This window comes from Mauremys reevesii, linkage group 5 (genome assembly GCF_016161935.1).
Source record: "Mauremys reevesii isolate NIE-2019 linkage group 5, ASM1616193v1, whole genome shotgun sequence".
Taxonomy (NCBI): Eukaryota; Metazoa; Chordata; order Testudines; family Geoemydidae; genus Mauremys; species Mauremys reevesii.
In genome coordinates this window covers 53010216-53032318 of record NC_052627.1, presented here as the reverse complement: position 1 = coordinate 53032318, position 22103 = coordinate 53010216, and the positions used below count along the sequence as shown (strand labels likewise).

General features: G+C 48.8%; 1 protein-coding gene across 11 annotated transcripts in view; it reads left to right on the top strand.

Moving 5' to 3' along the window:
• The window catches only part of INPP4B (inositol polyphosphate-4-phosphatase type II B), a 554905-nt gene that overhangs the window by 340164 nt on the left and 192638 nt on the right, over positions 1-22103 (top strand). For all 11 annotated transcript variants that reach the window (XM_039539756.1, XM_039539755.1, XM_039539753.1 and 8 more), the window contains one exon: positions 17317-17421. In XM_039539756.1, coding sequence (XP_039395690.1) covers positions 17317-17421 — 105 coding nt within the window. The remainder of the gene's footprint in view (positions 1-17316; positions 17422-22103) is intronic.

The following is a 22103-nucleotide window of genomic DNA, read 5'->3' as shown; positions in this document are numbered from 1 at the left end:
CCTCCCTCAGCTCACCTGCGGGAAGCTGCTGCATCCTTCTCAGCTCTCCCAGGCTTCCCACGCAAACAGCTGATTCGCGGGAAGCCGGGGAGGAGAAGCCTCGGGAGCATTCAGGGGAGGAGGAAGAGGCGGAGTGAGGTGAGCTGGGGCCCGGGGGAAGGGCAGGGAGCTGCGGGGCCTTTTGTTAAATTTAAAAGCCCTTTTTGAACAATTTGTCCCTCACGGAACAACTGGTTCTAAAAGGGCTTCTAAATTTAACAACCGGTTCCCGCAAAGCGGTGGGAACCGGCTACAGCTCACCACTGCCTATGGGTACAGCTCTTGCAGCTACGGTTTGGGTTCCTATGGGTAGGGCTTCTGGACCTAGGGTTAGGATTCCTAAAGGTAGGGCACTTGGAGCTATGGTTAGGGTTCCTAGAGGTAGGCACTTGGAGCTAGGCTAAGGGTTCCTATGGGTAGGGCACCCCGCCCTAGGGTTAGGGTTTCTAAGGGTAGGCCGCCATTCCCTAGGGTTAGGGTTCCTAAGGGTAGGGCACTTGCAGCTACGGTTAGGGTTCCTATGGGCAGCAAAACCCGCTCTAGCGTTAGCGTTCCTATGGCTAGGGCACATGGAGCTAAGGTTAGGGTTCCTATGGGTAGGGCATTCCACCCTAGGGTTAGGATTCCTAAAGGTTAGGGCACTTGGAGCTATGGTTAGGGTTCCTAGAGGTAGGCACTTGGAGCTAGGCTAAGGGTTCCTATGGGTACGGCTTCCTGCCCTAGGGTTAGGGTTCCTAAGGGTAGGGCACTTGGAGCTAGGGTTAGGGTTCCTATGGGTAGGGCACCCCGCCCTAGGGTTAGGGTTTCTAAGGGTAGGCCGCCATTCCCTAGGGTTAGGGTTCCTAAGGGTAGGGCACTTGGAGCTACGGTTAGGGTTCCTATGGGTAGGGTGCCCCGCCCTAGGGTTAGGGTTCGTATGAGTAGGGCACTTGGAACTAGGGTTAGAGTTCCTAAGGGTAGGGCACTTGGAGCTAGGGTTACGGTTACTGTGGGTAGGGCTTCCCGCCCTACAGTTACGGTTTCTAACGCTGGGGGATTGGAGCTGGGGTTAGGGTTCCTATGAGTAGGGCTTCCCGCTCTAGGGTTAGAGATCCTAAGGGTAGGGCATTTGGAGCTAGGGTTAGGGTTCCTAATGGTAGGGCACTTGGAGCTAGGGTTAGGGATCCTATGGGTAGCACAACCCGCTCTAGCGTTAGCGTTCCTATGGCTAGGGCACATAGAGCTACGGTTAGGGTTCCTATGGGTAGGGCTTTCCACCCTAGGGTTAGAATTCCTAAGGGTAGGGCACTTGTAGCTAGGGTAAGGGTTCCTATGGGTAGGGCGCCCCGCCCTAGAGTTAGGGTTCGTATGAGTAGGACACTTGAAACTAGGGTTAGAGTTCCTAAGCGTAGGACACTTGGAGCTAGTGTTAGGGTTCCTGTGGGTAGAGCTTCCCGCCCTAGGGTTATGGTTCCTAATGGTGGGGCACTTGGAGCTATGGTTAGGGTTCCTATGGGTAGGCGACTTGGAGCTAGGGTTGGGGTTCCTATGGGTAGGCGACTTGGAGCTAGGGTTAGGGTTCCTATGGGTCGGGCACCCTGCATGAGGGTTAGGGTTCCTATAGGCAGGGCACTTGGTGTTAGGGTTAGGGTTCCTATGGGTAGGGTTTTCCGCCCTAGGGTTAGGGTTCCTATGGGTGGGGCTTACAGCGCTAAGGTTAGGCTTCCTATGCGTAGGGCACTCGGAGCTAGAGTTAGGGTTACTATGGGTAGGGCACTCGGAGATAGGGTTAGGGTTCCTATGGGTAGGGGACTCGGAGCTAGGGTTAGGGTTCCTATGGGTAGGCGACTTGGAGCTAGGGTTAGGGTTCCTATGGGTAGGTGACTCGTAGCTTGGGTTGGGGTTCCTATGGGTAGGGCACTCGGAGCTAGGGTTGGGGTTCCTATGGGTAGGGCACTCGGAGCTAGGGTTAGGGTTCCTATGGGTCGGCGACTTGAATCTCGCATTAGGGTTCCTATGGTTAGGAGACTTGGAGCTAGTGTTAGGTTTCATATGGGTAGGATTTCCCACCCTCGGGTTAGGGTTCCTATGGGTAGGGCACTCGGAGCTAGGGTTTGGGTTCCTATGGGTAGGGCACTAGGAGCTAGGGTTAGGGTTCCTATGGGTAGGGCACTCGGAGCTAGGCTTAGGGTTCCTCTGTGTAGCGGACTCGGAGCTAGGGTTAGGGTTCCTTTGCGTAGGGTATTTGGAGCTAGGGTAAGGGTTCCTATTTTTATGGCACTTGGAGTTATTCTTAGGGTTCCTATGGGTAGGCGACTTGGAGCTAGGGTTAGGGTTCCTATGAGTAGGCGACTTGGAGCTAGGGTTAGGGTTCCTATGGGTAGTATTTTTGGAGGTAGGGTTAGGGTTCCTATGGGTAGGCGAGTTGGAGCTAGGGTCAGGGTTCCTATGGGTAGGGCACTCGGATCTACGGTTAGGGTTCTTATGGGTAGGCGACTTGGAGCTAGGGTTAGGGTTCCTATTGGTAGGCGAATCAGAGCTAGGGTTAGGGTTCCTATGGGTAGGTCACTCGGATCTCGTTTAGGGTTCCTATTGGTAGGGCTTCCCACCCCAGTGTTAGGGTTCCTATGGGTAGGGCAGTTGGAGCTAGGGTTTGGGTTCCGATGGGTAGGGCACTTGGAGACAGGGTTAGGGTTCCTATGGGTAGGCTACTAGGAGCTAGGGTTAGGGTTCCTATGGGTAGGCGACTCGGAGCTAGGGTTAGGGTTCCTATGGGTAGGTGACTTAGAGCTAGGGTTAGGGTTCCTATGGGTAGGGCACTCGGAGCTAGGGTTAGGGTTCCTATGGGTAGGGCACTCGGAGCTAGGATTAGGGTTCCTATGGGTAGGGCACTCAGAACTAGGGTTAGGGTTCCTATGGCTAGGCGACTTGGAACTAGGGTTACGATTCCTATGGGTAGGCGACTCGCAGCTAGGGTTAGGTTTGCTATGAGTAGGCGACTCGGAGCTAGGGTTTGGGTTCCTATCGGTAGGCGACTTGGAGCTACGGTGAGGGTTCCTATGGGTAGGGCTTCCCACCCTAGGGTTAAGGTTCCTATGGGTAGCGAACTCGGAGCTAGGCTTAGGGTTCCTATGGGTAGGCGACTCAGAGCAAGGGTTAGGCTTCCTATGGGTTGGCGACTCGTAGCTAGGGTTAGGGTTCCTATGGGTAGGGCTTCCCACCATAGGGTTGGGGTTCCTATGGGTAGGGCCCTTGGTGCTAGGGTTAGGGTTTTTATAGGTAGGGTATTTGGAGTTAGGTTTATGGTTCCTATGGGTCGGGCTTCCCACCCTAGGGTTAGAGTTCCTATGGGTAGGCGACTCAGAGCTAGGGTTAGGAATCCTATGGGTAGGCGACTCGCATCTAGGGTTAGGGTTGCTATGGGTAGGTGACTCGGAGCTAGGGTTCGGGTTCCTATCCGTAGGCGACTTGGAGCTAGGGTGAGGGTTCCTATGGGTAGGGCTTCCCACCTTCGGGTTACAGTTCCTATGGGTAGGCGACTCAGAGCTACGGTTAGGGTTCCTATGGGTAGGTGACTCGGAACTAGGGTTAGGGTTCTTATGGGTAGGAGACTCGGAGCTAGGGTTGGGGTTCCTATGGGTAGGGCACTCGGAGCTAGGGTTAGGGTTCCTATGGGTCGGCGACTTGAATCTCGCATTAGGGTTCCTATGGTTAGGAGACTTGGAGCTAGTGTTAGGTTTCATATGGGTAGGATTTCCCACCCTCGGGTTAGGGTTCCTATGGGTAGGGCACTCGGAGCTAGGGTTTGGGTTCCTATGGGTAGGGCACTAGGAGCTAGGGTTAGGGTTCCTATGGGTAGGGCACTCGGAGCTAGGCTTAGGGTTCCTCTGTGTAGCGGACTCGGAGCTAGGGTTAGGGTTCCTTTGCGTAGGGTATTTGGAGCTAGGGTAAGGGTTCCTATTTTTATGGCACTTGGAGTTATTCTTAGGGTTCCTATGGGTAGGCGACTTGGAGCTAGGGTTAGGGTTCCTATGAGTAGGCGACTTGGAGCTAGGGTTAGGGTTCCTATGGGTAGTATTTTTGGAGGTAGGGTTAGGGTTCCTATGGGTAGGCGAGTTGGAGCTAGGGTTAGGGTTCCTATGGGTAGGGCACTCGGATCTACGGTTAGGGTTCTTATGGGTAGGCGACTTGGAGCTAGGGTTAGGGTTCCTATTGGTAGGCGAATCAGAGCTAGGGTTAGGGTTCCTATGGGTAGGTCACTCGGATCTCATTTAGGGTTCCTATTGGTAGGGCTTCCCACCCCAGTGTTAGGGTTCCTATGGGTAGGGCAGTTGGAGCTAGGGTTTGGGTTCCGATGGGTAGGGCACTTGGAGACAGGGTTAGGGTTCCTATGGGTAGGCTACTAGGAGCTAGGGTTAGGGTTCCTATGGGTAGGCGACTCGGAGCTAGGGTTAGGGTTCCTATGGGTAGGTGACTTAGAGCTAGGGTTAGGGTTCCTATGGGTAGGGCACTCGGAGCTAGGGCTAGGGTTCCTATGGGTAGGGCAGTCGGAGCTAGGATTAGGGTTCCTATGGGTAGGGCACTCAGAACTAGGGTTAGGGTTCCTATGGCTAGGCGACTTGGAACTAGGGTTACGATTCCTATGGGTAGGCGACTCGCAGCTAGGGTTAGGTTTGCTATGAGTAGGCGACTCGGAGCTAGGGTTCGGGTTCCTATCGGTAGGCGACTTGGAGCTACGGTGAGGGTTCCTATGGGTAGGGCTTCCCACCCTAGGGTTAAGGTTCCTATGGGTAGCGAACTCGGAGCTAGGCTTAGGGTTCCTATGGGTAGGCGACTCAGAGCAAGGGTTAGGCTTCCTATGGGTTGGCGACTCGTAGCTAGGGTTAGGGTTCCTATGGGTAGGGCTTCCCACCATAGGGTTGGGGTTCCTATGGGTAGGGCACTTGGTGCTAGGGTTAGGGTTTTTATAGGTAGGGTATTTGGAATTAGGTTTATGGTTCCTATGGGTCGGGCTTCCCACCCTAGGGTTAGAGTTCCTATGGGTAGGCGACTCAGAGCTAGGGTTAGGAATCCTATGGGTAGGCGACTCGCATCTAGGGTTAGGGTTGCTATGGGTAGGTGACTCGGAGCTAGGGTTCGGGTTCCTATCCGTAGGCGACTTGGAGCTAGGGTGAGGGTTCCTATGGGTAGGGCTTCCCACCCTCGGGTTAGAGTTCCTATGGGTAGGCGACTCAGAGCTACGGTTAGGGTTCCTATGGGTAGGTGACTCGGAACTAGGGTTAGGGTTCCTATGGGTACGGTAATCGGAGCTAGGGTTAGGGTTCCTATGGGTACGCGACTCGGAGCTAAGGTTAGGGTTCCTACGGGTTGGGCACTTGGATCTAGAGTTAGGGTTCCTATGGGTAAGGCACTCGGAGCTAGGGTTAGGGTTCCTCTGGGTAGGCAACTCGGAACTAGGGTCAGGGTTCCTATGGGTAGGGCTTCCCACCCTAGGGTTAAGGTTCCTATGGTAGGGAACTCGGAGCTAGGCTTAGGGTTCCTATGGGTATGCGACTCGGAGCTAGGGTTAGGCTTCCTATGGGTTGGCGACTCGCAGCTAGGGTTAGGGTTCCTATGGGTAGGGCTTCCCACCATAGGGTTGGAGTTCAACAGGTAGAGCACTTGGTGCTAGGGTTAGGGTTTTTATAGATAGGGTATTTGGAGCTACGGTTAGGGTTCCTATTGGTAGTGTATTTGGAGTCAGGGTTACGGTTCCTATGGGTAGGGTACTCGGAACTAGGGTTAGGGTTCCTATCGGTAGGCGACTTGGAGCTACGGTTAGGGTTCCTATGGGTAGGTGACTCGGAACTAGAGTTAGGGTTCCTATGGGTAGGAGATTCGGAGCTGGGGTTAGGGTTCCTATGGGTAGGGCTTCCCACCCCAGGGTTAGGGTTCCTATGTGTAGGCAACTCGGAGCTAGGGTTAGGGTTCCTCTGGGTAGGCGACTCGGAGCTAGGGTTAGGGCTTCCCACCCTAGGGTTAGGGTTCCAATGGGTAGGCGACTCGGAGCTAGGGTTAGGATTCCTATGGGTATTCGAGTTGGAGCTAGGGTTAGGCTTCCTATGGATAGAGCTTCCCACCCTAGGGTTAGGGTTCCTATGGGTAGGATACTAGGAGATAGGGTTAGGGTTCCTCTGGGTAGGGCACGCGGATCTACTGTTAGGGTTCTTATGGGTAGGCGACTTGGACCTAGCGTTAAGGTGCGTATGGGTAGGCGACTCGGAGCTAGGGTTAGGGTTCCTATAGGTAGGGCAGTCGGAGCTAGGGTTAGGGTTCCTATAGGTAGGGCAGTCGGAGCTAGGGTTAGGGTTCCTATGGGTAGGACACTCGAAGCTAGGTTTAGGGTTCCTATGGGTAGGGCTTCCCACCCTAGCGTTAGGGTTCCTATGGGTAGGGTACTTGGAGGTAGGGTTAGGGTTTCTATGGGTAGGGCACTCGTATCTAGGGTTAGGATTCATATCTCTAGGCGACTCGGAACTAAGGTTAGGGTTCCTATTGGTAGGGAACTTGGAGCTAGGGTTGGGGTTCCTATGGTTAGGCTACTTGTATCTAGGCTTTGGGTTCCTATGGATAGGCGACTCGGAGCTAGGGTTAGGCTTCCTATGGGTTGGCGACTCGCAGCTAGGGTTAGGGTTCCTATGGGTAGGGCTTCCCACCATAGGGTTGGGGTTCCCATGGGTAGGGCAGTTGGTGCTAGGGTTAGGGTTTTTATAGGTAGGGTATTTGGAGCTAGGGTTAGGGTTCCTATGGGTATAGCACTTGTAGCTAGGGTTAGGGTTCCTATGGTTAGTGTATTTGGTGTTAGGGTTAGGGTTCCTAAGGGTAGGTTATTTGGAGCTAGGGTTATGGTTTCTATGGGTACGGCTTCCCACACTAGAGTTAGGGTTCCTAAGGGTAGGGCTTCCCACCCTAGGGTTAAGGTTCCTATGGGTAGAGAACTCGGAGCTAGGGTTAGGGTTCCTATGGGTAGTATTTTTGGAGGTAGGGTTAGGGTTCCTATGGGTAGGCGAGTTGGAGCTAGGGTTAAGGTTCCTATGGGTAGTGCACTCGGATCTACGGTTAGGGTTCTTATGGGTAGGCAACTTGGAGCTAGATTTAGGGTTCCTATGGGTAGGCGACTTGGAAGTAGGGTTAACGTTCCTATGGCTAGGGCTTCCCAACCTAGGGTTAGGGTTCCTATGGGTAGGAGACTCTGAGCTAGGGTTAGGGTTCCTATTGGTAGGGCACTCGGAGCTAGCTTTAGGGTTCCTATGGGTAGGGCTTCCCACCCTAGGGTTAGGGTTCCGATGGGTAGGCGACTCGGAGCTAAGGTTAGGGTTCCTATGGGTAGGGGACTCGGAGCTAGGGTTAGGGTTCTTACGGTTAGGGCTTCCCACCCTAGGGTTAGGGTTCCTATGAGTAGGCGACTCGGAGCTAGGGTTAGGGTTCCTACGGGTAGGGCACTTGGATCTAGGGTTAGGGTTCCTATGGGTAAGGCACTCGAAGCTAGGGTTAGGGTTCCTGTGGGTAGGCAACTCGGAGCTCAGTTTAGGGTTCCTATGGGTAGGGATTGCAAACGTAGGGTTAGGGTTCCTATGAGTAGGCGACTTGGAGCTAGGGTTAGGGTTCCTATGGGTAGTATTTTTGGAGGTAGGGTTAGGGTTCCTATGGGTAGGCGAGTTGGAGCTAGGGTTAGGGTTCCTATGGGTAGGGCACTCGGATATCGTTTAGGGTTCCTATTGGTAGGGCTTCCCACCCCAGTGTTAGGGTTCCTATGGGTAGGGCAGTTGGAGCTAGGGTTTGGGTTCCGATGGGTAGGGCACTTGGAGACAGGGTTAGTGTTCCTATGGGTGGGCGACTTGTAGCTCGGGTTAGGGTTCCTATGTGTAGGCGACTCGGACCTAGGGTTAGGGTTCTTATGGTTAGGGTTTCCCACCCTAGGGTCAGGGTTCCTATGGGTAGGTCACTCGGAGCTTGGTTTAGGGTTCCTATGGGTAGGACTTCCCACCTTAGGGTTAGGGTTTCTATGGGTAGGCGACTCGGAGCTAGGGTTAGGGTTCCTATGGGTAGGCGATTCAGACCTAGGGTTAGGGTTCTTATGGTTAGGACACTCGGAGCTAGGTTGAGGCTTCCGATGGGTAGGGCTTCCCACCCTAGGGTTAGGGTTCCTATGGGTAGGCGACTTGGAAGTAGGGTTAACGTTCCTATGGCTAGGGCTTCCCAACCGAGGGTTAGGTTTCCTATGGGTAGGCGACTCGGAGCTAGGGTTAGTGTTCCTAAGGGTAGGCGACTCGGAGCTAGGGTTAGGGTTCTTATGGTTAGGGCTTCCCACCCCGGGGTTTGGGTTCCTATGGGTAGGAGACTCGGAGCTAGCTTTAGGGTTCCTATGGGTAGTGCTTCCCACTCTAGGGTTAGGGTTCCAATGGGTAGGCGACTCGGAGCTATGGTTAGGGTTCCTATGAGTAGGCGACTCGCAGCTAGGGTTACGGCTCCTATGAGTAGGCGACTCGGAGCTAGGGTTAGGGTTCCTACGGGTAGGGCACTTGGATCTAGGGTTCGGGTTCCTATGGGTAAGGCACTTGGAGCTAGGGTTAGGGTTCCTGTGGGTAGGCAACTCGGAGCTCGGTTTAGGGTTCCTATGGGTAGGGATTGCAAACCTAGGGTTAAGGTTCGTATGGGTAGGGAACTCGGAGCTAGGGTTAGGGTTCCTATGGGTAGGCGACTTGGAGCTAGGGTTAGGGTTCCTATGAGTAGGCGACTTGGAGCTAGGGTTAGGGTTCCTATGGGTAGTATTTTTGGAGGTAGGGTTAGGGTTCCTATGGGTAGGCGAGTTGGATCTAGGGTTAGGGTTCCTATGGGTAGGGCACTCGGATCTACGGTTAGGGTTCTTATGGGTAGGCGACTTGGAGCTAGGGTTAGGGTTCCTATTGGTAGGCGAATCAGAGCTAGGGTTAGGGTTCCTATGGGTAGGTCACTCGGATCTCGTTTAGGGTTCCTATTGGTAGGGCTTCCCACCCCAGTGTTAGGGTTCCTATGGGTAGGGCAGTTGGAGCTAGGGTTTGGGTTCCGATGGGTAGGGCACTTGGAGACAGGGTTAGGGTTCCTATGGGTGGGCTACTAGGAGCTAGGGTTAGGGTTCCTATGGGTAGGCGACTCGTAGCTTGGGTTAGCGTTCTTATGGGTGGGCGACTCGGAGCTAGGGTTGGGGTTCCTTTGGATAGGGTATTTGGAGCTAGGGTTACGGTTTTTATGGGTAGGGCACTTGGAGCTAGGGTTAGGGTTCCTATGGTTAGGGTATTTGGAGTCAAGGTTAGGGTTCCTATGGGTAGGTTATTTGGAGCTAGGGTTATGGTTCCTATGGGTATGGCTTCCCACCCTAGGGTTCGGGTTCGTATCAGTAGGCGACTCGGAGCTAGGGTGAGGGTTCCTATGGTTAGGGCTTCCCACCCTAGGGTTAGGGTTCCTATGGGTAGGCGACTCGGAGCTAGGGTTAGGGTTCCTATGGGTAGGGCACTCGGAACTAGGGTTAGGGTTCCTATGGGTAGGCGACTCAAAGCTAGGGTTAGGATTCCTATGGGTAGGCAACTCGCAGCTAGGGTTAAGGTTGCTATGGGTAATCGACACGCACCTAGGGTTCGAGTTCGTATCGGTAGGCGACTTGGAGCTAGGGTGAGGGTTCCTATGGGTAGGCGACTTGTAGCTAGGGTTAGGGTTCCTATGGGTAGGGCCGTGGGAGCTAGGGTTAGGGTTCCTATGGGTAGGTGACTCGCAGCTAGGGTTAAGGTTGCTATGGGTAGGCGACACGCAGCTAGGGTTCGGGTTCGTATCGGTAGGCGACTCGGAGCTAGGGTGAGGGTTCCTATGGTTAGGGCTTCCCACCCTAGGGTTAGGGTTCCTATGGGTAGGCGACTCGGAGCTAGGGTTATGGTTCCTATGGGTAGGGCTTCCCACTATAGGGTTGGGGTTCCTATTGGTAGGGCTTTCCATCGTAGGGTTGGGGTTCCTTTGGATAGGGTATTTGGAGCTAGGGTTAGGGTTCTTATGGGTAGGGCACTTGGAACTTTGGTTAGAGTTTCTATGGGTAGGCGACTTGGAGCTAAGGTTAGGGTTTTTATGAGTAGGGTACTGGAGCTAGGGTTAGGGTTCATGTGGGTAGAGCACTCGGACCTAGGGTTGGGGTTCCTATGGGTAGGACACTTGGAGATAGGGTTCGGGTTCGTATCAGTAGGCGACTCGGAGCTAGGGTGAGGGTTCCTATGGTTAGGGCTTCCCACCCTAGGGTTAGGGTTCCTATGGGTAGGCGACTCGGAGCTAGGGTTAGGGTTCCTATGGGTAGGGCACTCGGAACTAGGGTTAGGGTTCCTATGGGTAGGCGACTCAAAGCTAGGGTTAGGATTCCTATGGGTAGGCAACTCGCAGCTAGGGTTAAGGTTGCTATGGGTAATCGACACGCACCTAGGGTTCGGGTTCGTATCGGTAGGCGACTTGGAGCTAGGGTGAGGGTTCCTATGGGTAGGCGACTTGTAGCTAGGGTTAGGGTTCCTATGGGTAGGGCCGTGGGAGCTAGGGTTAGGGTTCCTATGGGTAGGTGACTCGCAGCTAGGGTTAAGGTTGCTATGGGTAGGCGACACGCAGCTAGGGTTCGGGTTCGTATCGGTAGGCGACTCGGAGCTAGGGTGAGGGTTCCTATGGTTAGGGCTTCCCACCCTAGGGTTAGGGTTCCTATGGGTAGGCGACTCGGAGCTAGGGTTATGGTTCCTATGGGTAGGGCTTCCCACTATAGGGTTGGGGTTCCTATTGGTAGGGCTTTCCATCGTAGGGTTGGGGTTCCTTTGGATAGGGTATTTGGAGCTAGGGTTAGGGTTCTTATGGGTAGGGCACTTGGAACTTTGGTTAGAGTTTCTATGGGTAGGCGACTTGGAGCTAGGGTTACGGCTCCTATGAGTAGGCGACTCGGAGCTAGGGTTAGGGTTCCTACGGGTAGGGCACTTGGATCTAGGGTTCGGGTTCCTATGGGTAAGGCACTTGGAGCTAGGGTTAGGGTTCCTATGGGTAGGCGACTTGGAGCTAGGGTTAGGGTTCCTATGAGTAGGCGACTTGGAGCTAGGGTTAGGGTTCCTATGGGTAGTATTTTTGGAGGTAGGGTTAGGGTTCCTATGGGTAGGCGACTTGGAGCTAGGGTTAGGGTTCCTATTGGTAGGCGAATCAGAGCTAGGGTTAGGGTTCCTATGGGTAGGTCACTCGGATCTCGTTTAGGGTTCCTATTGGTAGGGCTTCCCACCCCAGTGTTAGGGTTCCTATGGGTAGGGCAGTTGGAGCTAGGGTTTGGGTTCCGATGGGTAGGGCACTTGGAGACAGGGTTAGGGTTCCTATGGGTGGGCTACTAGGAGCTAAGGTTAGGGTTCCTATGGGTAGGCGACTCGTAGCTTGGGTTAGCGTTCTTATGGGTGGGCGACTCGGAGCTAGGGTTGGGGTTCCTTTGGATAGGGTATTTGGAGCTAGGGTTAGGGTTTTTATGGGTAGGGCACTTGGAGCTAGGGTTAGGGTTCCTATGGTTAGGGTATTTGGAGTCAAGGTTAGGGTTCCTATGGGTAGGTTATTTGGAGCTAGGGTTATGGTTCCTATGGGTATGGCTTCCCACCCTAGGGTTAGGGTTCCTATGGGTAGGCGACTCGGAGCTAGGGTTAGGGTTCCTATGGGTAGGGCACTCGGAACTAGGGTTAGGGTTCCTATGGGTAGGCGACTCAAAGCTAGGGTTAGGATTCCTATGGGTAGGCAACTCGCAGCTAGGGTTAAGGTTGCTATGGGTAATCGACACGCACCTAGGGTTCGAGTTCGTATCGGTAGGCGACTTGGAGCTAGGGTGAGGGTTCCTATGGGTAGGCGACTTGTAGCTAGGGTTAGGGTTCCTATGGGTAGGGCCGTGGGAGCTAGGGTTAGGGTTCCTATGGGTAGGTGACTCGCAGCTAGGGTTAAGGTTGCTATGGGTAGGCGACACGCAGCTAGGGTTCGGGTTCGTATCGGTAGGCGACTCGGAGCTAGGGTGAGGGTTCCTATGGTTAGGGCTTCCCACCCTAGGGTTAGGGTTCCTATGGGTAGGCGACTCGGAGCTAGGGTTATGGTTCCTATGGGTAGGGCTTCCCACTATAGGGTTGGGGTTCCTATTGGTAGGGCTTTCCATCGTAGGGTTGGGGTTCCTTTGGATAGGGTATTTGGAGCTAGGGTTAGGGTTCTTATGGGTAGGGCACTTGGAACTTTGGTTAGAGTTTCTATGGGTAGGCGACTTGGAGCTAGGGTTAGGGTTTTTATGAGTAGGGTACTAGGAGCTAGGGTTAGGGTTCATGTGGGTAGAGCACTCGGACCTAGGGTTGGGGTTCCTATGGGTAGGACACTTGGAGATAGGGTTCGGGTTCGTATCAGTAGGCGACTCGGAGCTAGGGTGAGGGTTCCTATATTTAGGGCTTCCCACCCTAGGGTTAGGGTTCCTATGGGTAGGCGACTCGGAGCTAGGGTTAGGGTTCCTATGGGTAGGGCACTCGGAACTAGGGTTAGGGTTCCTATGGGTAGGCGACTCAAAGCTAGGGTTAGGATTCCTATGGGTAGGCAACTCGCAGCTCGGGTTAAGGTTGCTATGGGTAATCGACACGCACCTAGGGTTCGGGTTCGTATCGGTAGGCGACTTGGAGCTAGGGTGAGGGTTCCTATGGGTAGGCGACTTGTAGCTAGGGTTAGGGTTCCTATGGGTAGGGCCGTGGGAGCTAGGGTTAGGGTTCCTATGGGTAGGTGACTCGCAGCTAGGGTTAAGGTTGCTATGGGTAGGCGACACGCAGCTAGGGTTCGGGTTCGTATCGGTAGGCGACTCGGAGCTAGGGTGAGGGTTCCTATGGTTAGGGCTTCCCACCCTAGGGTTAGGGTTCCTATGGGTAGGCGACTCGGAGCTAGGGTTATGGTTCCTATGGGTAGGGCTTCCCACTATAGGGTTGGGGTTCCTATTGGTAGGGCTTTCCATCGTAGGGTTGGGGTTCCTTTGGATAGGGTATTTGGAGCTAGGGTTAGGGTTCTTATGGGTAGGGCACTTGGAACTTTGGTTAGAGTTTCTATGGGTAGGCGACTTGGAGCTAGGGTTAGGGTTTTTATGAGTAGGGTACTAGGAGCTAGGGTTGGGGTTCATGTGGGTAGAGCACTCGGACCTAGGGTTGGGGTTCCTATGGGTAGGACACTTGGAGATAGGGTTAGGGTTCGTATGGGTAGGCGACTCGTAGCTAGGGTTAGGGTTCCTATGGGTAGGGCTTCCCACCCTAGGGTTAGGGTTCCTATGGGTAGGGTACTATGAGCTAGGGTTAGGGTTTCTATGGGTAGGGCACTCGGAGCTAGGGTTAGGGTACCTATGGGTAGGCGACTTGGAGCTAGGGTTAGGGTTCCTAAGGTTAGGGCATTTGGAGCTAGGGTTAGGGTTCCTATGGGTAGGGCTTCCCTCCCTAGGGTTAGGGTTTCTAAGGGTAGGGCACTTGGAGCTAGGGTTAGGGTTCCTATGGGCAGGGCACTTGGATCTAGGGTTAGGGTTGCTATGGGCAGTGTTGATCTGCCAAAATATTAACAACCTATTCCCTTCTCCTCACCCCATGAGGTGTTCATTCTACCGCCCCCGGGTCTACTGCCCCATCCAACCCCCTTTTCTTGACAGCCCCCAGTTCCCTGTCTCATCCCCCTTCCCTGCCCCTGAATGCCCCTGCCACCCCATCCAACCCCTGCTCCTTCCTGTCTGCCCCCCCCCGGATCCTTGCCCTCATTCAGTCCCGCTGTTCCCTGCCCTCTGTCCGCCCCAACAGTAATCCACCCCCCCAACTCCCCTGCCCTGTATCCAAAACCCCCTCCATGCTCCCTGCCCCCTTACCGCGCTGCATGGAGATGGGGTCCGGGTCTGGCCTTGTCGGGGCTGGGCCACTTGTCCGTGTTTGGGACTGGAGCCGGGGCGCCTAGTTGGCCGGGGTCGGGCCGGAGCCGCGCTGCCCGGCCGGCCGAGGTCGGGACAGGTCCGGAGCCGCGCTGCCCGGCCTCCCAGCCGACCGAGGTCGGGACCAGGCCGGAGCCGCGCCGGCCGGCCGAGGTTGGGGTCAGAGGCTGGGCCCGAGCCTTGCGGCGCCTGGAGCCCTCCTCGCACCCCCGCCCTTCTGCCCCAGCTCACCTGCGGGAAGCTGCTGCTTCCTTCTCAGCTCTCTCAGGCTTCCCGCTCGAACAGCTGATTCGCGGGAAGCCGGGGAGGGGGAGGAGAAGCCTCGGGGGCATTCTGGGGAGGAGGCAGAGGCGTAGTGAGGTGAGCTGGGGCCGGGGGAAGGGCAGGGACCTGCTGTGGCTTTTGTTATATTTAAAAGCCCTTTTGGAACAAGTTGTCCCTCGCGGGACAACCGTTTCTAAAAGGGCTTCTAAATTTAACAACCGGTTCCCACAAACCGGTGGGAACCGGCTCCAGCTCACCACTGATTAGGGGCACTGGCCAAATAAATTCTGCAGTCAAGACATACCCTTTAGAGGCATAGCGCAGATCTTCAGCCTGCAGGTGGGGGAATGGGAGTGCTAACATAGCTTTAAGCCACTTTTGTGCCTATCTGATCCTGGGCTTGTCTAGGGGCTGGAGAGGCCCCTGGTGTAACTTAGTCCCTGGTCTGAGTTATGACAATTTCCTGGGCTGCAGACCTGTCTGGAATGTCCTGGCACACCCATGTGCCAGTGCTTGCAATGTGCCCCTGAAGAGGCAGCTGTCTATAGTTCCTATCCCAAGGGAATCCTCCTCTGTCCAAATATGGAGCTTTTAGGTCCCCTTTGAGATTTTCCAGCCCTAGTATACAGTGTAAAGTGGGGATCTCACCCCTTGATATTGATCCCTTGAGTATATGATGCAGCCTTCAATTACATCATCACATACTGTTTCTTCAGTAATACACTACAGCATCATACCATTTGTATGCATCTTGAGATATACTTTTTATTTTTTTATACTGTAATTTCATTATCTTAAAGGTATATCTTTATTGATAGTTTGTTAAGTCTCTTCAAGAAATGTAGCAATAGTTTTCTCAGCACTCATATACTAAACAGTTTTTGTTTTTTTTACCCAAAACACAGACGTCATTATGTATAATGTGATAACTCAGGGGATAAGATTTAGCTAATTTAGCTGTGAAGTTAGGTGTCCTATATCTGTAACAATATACTTTCACTATTCTCTGTTGTGTAGTTGGGTCCCAATCCTTCAGAGACGTATACACACACTTAATATTATGCTCTGTGAGTAACCCTTCCGCTGGATTTACTGAAAATCTCTCTTCTCTCTCTCTCTCTCTCTCTCTCTCATATCTTATATATATTTTCATACATAGACAGAATGTTTCATTCTGTTTCACACTCCCCTCAAAAAATTCCGTTTCATTCTACATCATATCAATTATTTATGCAAAAGTACTCTTTGATATCTTACAGCCAGATACTGTGAGGTGCTAAGCGCCTCCTTTGAGACATTGATTGCTGTCAAATTGAGTCTTTACAGCCTTGTCTGAAAACTGAAGCCTGTAAAGTTCTTGGTATTTCTTCCATGATAATTGCTAGATTTGTACAGTATGCCGGAATTACCACTAACTGTTTTTCATTGATAAAGTGTGAAAATACCAAATATCTGACATCTCAGAATCATGAGGAAACCTTTCTGCCTGTGCTGCTGATTTATAGCTACATTGTCAGTGGTGTCATTTCCCTGTCTTGCACTGACAACATTAGTGTGTGTCCCAAACCCCTTCACAATCAAATCGGTACAGGCATTTCCTTCACTGTAAACCTAGTGCTGGTTTTATAATAGCTTTCCTCCTTTCATTTTTACAAATTGTCAATTAAGTTTTCTTGTTTTTCTTGTCACATATCAAAATGTTTCTGTAGAACAAAGTATTGGTTCCTGTATAGTCTCAGCACCCATTATTTGTTTTCATTTGTTTTTATTATAATTTTTTCTTCCTCAGTCAGATTTTTTCCCATAGACTACATTGCACTCTTCTCTCCCACAAAGGGATTCATCTTTCCACATTATTTTCAGAAATGTGTCCCTAGACTTTTTCAGATAAATAAGATGATAATGCATAATAAAATTAAATGCATATTTTAACCTTCCCTTTAACCTTTTCTTCTTTATTGGCTATAAGGGGAAAAAAACAAGAAAAGGAGTGTGATGCTTCATATTAATATGTAAAAAAAATAAGGTTCAGAAGTCTCTGTGGTCATATATATATATGACCACACAAAGCTGGTTTATTTTAATTGTTTAGAGGTAAATGTAGGATTAAAGAAACGCTTTCAAGATTGTGAAACCCAAAATATTACTCATGGTACCTTTAAAATTGCAAATGTAATTTTGCTACAATTTCTGAATCTTTTTTCCCCCAAAATGACTTTGAATGGAAATGGAAAATGCCCACACTCCTGTGTGGTCTTAGAAAAACAAAGCCAGAATAGCATTTCTCTGCAAGCACTACAGATAATGATAATTTTCAATATGGTGTCTAATCATAAGAACAGGCAGGCATAGAAAGGGCAGATTACAAGCTACTACATCATGTGTACATACCATCAAAAATCAGCTGGTAAATTAGCTTTTTGGCCTGCCAGCATTGACAGTGTTCTTTTAAACATTTAAAATAACTATACTTAGTTACTCATAATCTCATACTTTGGATGTGATGATTATGAAGTGTATAGTCAAATCTTTTCAGCACGTTGTGAGTAGTTTATTATCACGTTGTCATTTTAGAAAGGCTTATTTATAATGATTCCTACTGAAATGTGAACAATTCAAAGTTTTTTGTTTGCACTTTCAGGAAAGAACAATATTCTACTCAGTGCATTCGTTTTGCTTTAAAAAACCCCGAAAGTTCTCACTTGCTAGTGGAAATATGTAGTGTCATAATTCCATGCTCCTGTATTTTTAGCACAATATAAACTTAATATATGTTAACTGTGGCATCATTTCCAGCATGCTGTGGACCAATTCCAGGCAGCAGGAACAATGTCTCTCAGCAAATTAGATTGTTCTGTGAATTAAAAGCTGTTTTGTTGACTAGAATATGGATGCATGCTGAGACGCAGTTAGCAAACCATTCTTTTCTTAATACACGATTACACTTTGAAAGTAAATTAAAGAATGCCACTAACGTACAAGTATTGTCCTAACATTTAAAAAAAAGACAAAACATCTGCTGGGTGTTTGAGATAATGATTCTTTAAACTTTTGTTTTCTAGGATCTTCTTTCAAATCAAGCTGTAGTAAAGGAGAAAAGACACTAGAATTTGTTCCAATAAATCTCCATCTGCAGAGAATGCATGTGCACAGTCCTCGGTTGAAAGGTAAAATATATTCCAGAGAAATGCTCTAATTGTGTCATACTATAATGGGGTTTATAAATAATAAGAATGTTTATTTTTCTTTTTAACCCTTTATAAACTCCATGCATTTTAACTCATAGCGCTGCTGTTCAAAAATCTCCAGTTTCTTCTATAGTAAACCATTGTAACTTGACAAAGAAGAATGGTGCTTAGACAGATGTGCCTTCAGGTTAGGCACTATATTCTCAATAGTACTAAAACACTTTTTTCATATAATGCCATATTTTGGTCACTTTGAAGTAATTGGGCGATTTTCCTTTGACTTCAGTGGAACCAAGATTTGGCACATGCTGTTTAAACTTGGTCAACATGGTCCATGAAATGGTATGATAGGGAAGTAGTTAAATGGCTTGGTTTCCTTTTCATTAACTCCTTTTCATTACAATAGGCTTTTCAGTAGATATGTGTGCAACTGGCTGGCATGAGTTTGCATGGATTTTAGGGCTGAGAGATTAGAGAGAAAAATTAGTCACAAAAATTATAGTGCCTTACAAAGAAAATTTTGCTTAAGCTCTGTTTGCAATTGTTTTGTTTGCTTTTGATCAATATTCATCTAAGGAAAGATTTGTTTGTTAAAATGTTTGTGGAAAATGAATTCTTAAACCTTAGCTGAGATTTATATAATCATAAAACATAAGCAGAAATGAAGTTTAGGTCATCTGATCAAGGAATAGAAACAATACCATGTACCTGGGGTCACACAGCTCAAGCATTCGGTTATGGATATTGAATATTCAAAGGAATATTTGCAGCAAACTATTAACAAGTAAACCACAGGCTGTAATTTGTTCGCATAAAATAGTCAGTAAACAATTTCAGACAGTGTACAAATTTCTAACAAATGCAGTATGTTGCTGTTACATTAATTAACAAGAAAAAGGATCAAATTCGCTCAATAAATTGTGTGTTATTAACCAGTATTGTAGTCATGTAATAATTATAGCAGTAATTATAAGATAAAGGAGTGGAATTGATAGCAGGAATGCTAGAGACCTATAGGTCTAGACCTATAAGAATAGCTTAAGCAGTTAGCATAAGTATAAGGCCTTATAGCCTGAGTAGGAGTAATTGCTCAAAGAGTGAGCATATTTAAGTAAACTAACAGTAACCGTAAGTCACAAGATGGTATAAAACTATTTATTGTTTTGACATAATCACAAGTGTTGCAAACTGCTGATTGGTACAAACTGCCTTCTCACAGTTACCTATCTGAGTATTTTTGGAGGGGAATATTAGCAAAGTAACATATCTTAACTTCCTCACCCTCATAATATTGGGGTGCCCTTATCCTATAGGCTAGTATATTAATTACGCAAAACTTTTTAGCATATATATCAGTTGAATTACTATGGTAATATTACTTTGCTAATATTCCCCTCCAAAAATACTCAGATAGGTAACTGTGAGAAGGCAGTTTGTACCAATCAGCAGATGGTCCTCCTCATCCAGAAGGCTTATCACATGACCAACTGTCACAAATTTTATTATAAAACCAAAATGAAACTTCAAAATTCAGTCTGAAGAAGTACCTGCTGCTCCAGTGACAGTAAAGGGTTTCACTTTCCATTTTGCTCTAATGTTTATGGGCCCTTGGGGTTAGAGTCCATTCTTTTAAGCTTGCAAAACTATATTTAAGCAGTAGTGTTCCTTGTACAAGATGTTTGCAGAGAGAACGAGCACTGTTTACCTTCTGTAAAGTATATTTTGTATACTGAGTAACAGAGAAAGTTATTACAATAACATTGGCCAGCCAATTTTTTCCTTTATTCTCCATCAAAATTATCTGCCAAATCCTGAAGGCCATATTCAGACAAAATGCCTATTGACATTAATTCTTCTAATAGTGGGCCTGATCTTGAGACAAGAACCTAACAAATTACAGAGTCCTAACTGGGCAAACTAAGCCAATAACCTAATCAATGAACAATCAAAAGATTTGGCCCAACATTAAAACTTTATGAAGGATGTAGGACTAATTCCACTGAAATGTCTTAAGGCTTTACTAACTGCCAGCTATCGACTTAGTGTGACCTATGGGGAAGCTGAGAGTTTCTGGCACTGAATACAGGCTTTGAGAAATTAAGCAGTTGCTACTAAGTTCCTTTAGAGAAATCGGAAGGATTCTGTTTTAATAAGGGTCTATTTCTGAGATGAATAATTAGTGATAGTAGGGGGCCGTATTTTTACAAATGCTGAACACCCCTAGCAACAGTTGAAGTCAATGAGAGTTGTGGATGCTCAGCCCCTCTAAAACTCGGGTCCTGCGGGGTAGATTTGAGTTAAAGGGACAATGGAATCTTTGATAGTGTTTATGGAATTGCAGTGAACAAGGATTTCAGCTGTAGGATTTTTATTTTTGTTGTGATTTCCCTTGAGCTACCAATGAGTTGTTTGGTATTATAATGTGGTTTCACACTCATTATTGAACTAGTTGTGGGGCTTATTTTACAGAAAGTGTGTATGATCATTTTTGCATTGGGAAGTGATTTGCTGAGATAGTATGTTATGAAGGGATTTGTTAAAGATCGACGCTTGGTAGAGTCAGGATATAGGGCTAAGGTGATGGGATTTTAAATAAGAGTTGGTTTCTCTGATGATAATTTGTGTTAATTTCCAATGTGATGTGAGATGTTCTCTGGGAAGTTTTCTTTCCCTTGCTTATTTTTAGGTTGTCTCTCATCACTCTAACTTCATTGACAGAGTGTGTGACAAAGTGGGAATGTTGTTCATGTTTCCCTGAATAATGTGTGTGCGCCTCAGTTTCCCTTAAGTGTTACTCAAGTATCTAGGTGGTGGGACAAAGGTTTGTGATACTTGCAGAGGCCCCTGGAGGGAAGATGTGTCTGCCATCTGGCTGCCTGAGCACAGACAATGGGCAACGCTCTGTATCTTGGCAACTGATAGTCAGGGCCCATCCTCTGCAAGAATCAGCTGGAGGTGTTCGAGGACCAAGTGAGAGGTGGAGGCCAGGTGACCTGTTTGCCCAGGAAGGAGACACAGGAAGGAGGAGGGCAGCTAGGTGTGACTGAGGCTGGACTGCTGGAAGCTGGTCAGTCTCCTGTTGGGACTTGGGGGTGGAAGGGAAACCCTGTGCTCTGGATCCCCCTAAGATGGACTTTGATGAATAGTCCTAATTTCTCTGCTAACAAGATCTGTTCTATGCTGTGTTCCCAATGACTAATAACCCCTTCTGTTTTACTTCACTGGCTGAGAGTCACTGCTGATTGTGAAGGTGGGGCAGAATTCATATGGTCAGCATTCTTCTGTGCCCCCCACACAGAAAAAGGCAAAAAAAATCTGACGGGGGACATGCACCTCTTCGCCGGGAGCGCGTCTGTTCCAGCGTGCCTGGAGCAGCCTCAGAGATGGGGGAGGTGGGCTGTGTATACATGCCTGTGTGGTTGATCACCGGGTGTGGGGGGGAGGGATGCGGGCTGGGCATACATGCGTGCCAACAAAAGAGAGAGAAAGAGAGACTCTGTCCCTCTTGCTTGCTACTGCAGCTTGCTGGCATGGAAGGGTAAGGCTTTTTATTGTGCACGATGCAGGCTAGTGGCAGAAATGTAGCAGCCTGCCTGTTAGTTAATTGATCTCATTGTCTGAGGCACAAATGTAGCAGCCTGCCTACGTAGTAACATTGTTAATGTTCCTATTGTTAGTTAACTGTTCCCATTCTCAGTCAATTCCCCCAGGATCATAAAACTTGTGAAAATTTTAAGGCCCCTACATTGCCAGAGTAATGTAACGGAGCCTTATAAATGACAATAAGGGAATCCTCAGCTAGGAAGATCTATGTTCTTTCTCACTTTTTTCCTGTGCCAAAGTGGCACAATGGGGTTAGATTGCAGCTCAGGATTTATTTTACTTACCCATTTTAAAAAAAAGACTTTGAGGGCAAATAAAGCATTTACCAAGTCAATAAAATGTCAGGACAATCAGAACCAAGCACTTCCTAAAGTACCCAGCCAGGACCAGGACAATGATTAGCAAAAGTGTATGACTTGCATGTGTGAAAGTCTGAGCAATTTAAAATGACATTCTACTTTTTTTTTTAATGTTTGGTGTTCTGTAATGTAATTTTAATGGACATCCAGGATTATAACTGGAATGCAGGGTATTACTTACCAAGTGTTTGTAACTTAAGTTTCATGTGTTTAGGAAATGATGGACAGTTATTGTAACTTTTTTCTGTATTGTAGTTTAAATAAATGACTAAAACAATTGAAACTGGTGTGATTATATTGCATTATTTTGACAAATAAAATATGCAGCATTTTGCAGAATTTTGAATTTTTTGGCACAGAATCCTCCTAGGAGTATTTAATATTAGGTGGCAAGAAAATTTTTGTCTGACTTGGCTACTATATTGTTTAATCTTTTTAAATGATGATCAGGTGCTTAGGGACATTCATGCTAGATGCATTTTTTATAGATTTAAATATAAATAAATCAAGGCAGCACCTGCGTCTACCAAAACTTATCTATAAAGCTAATTTCCCAATGTGTAAATAAATAAATGAATATACAGCTCTGCTGTAATAAAGCAGAACTAATGCTGTCATGTCCGGTGATGAGCTGCCAAAATCTTAACAACCAGTTCCCTATAAAAAGTTCTGATTTAAGGGGGGGAGCAGGGGAGGGGC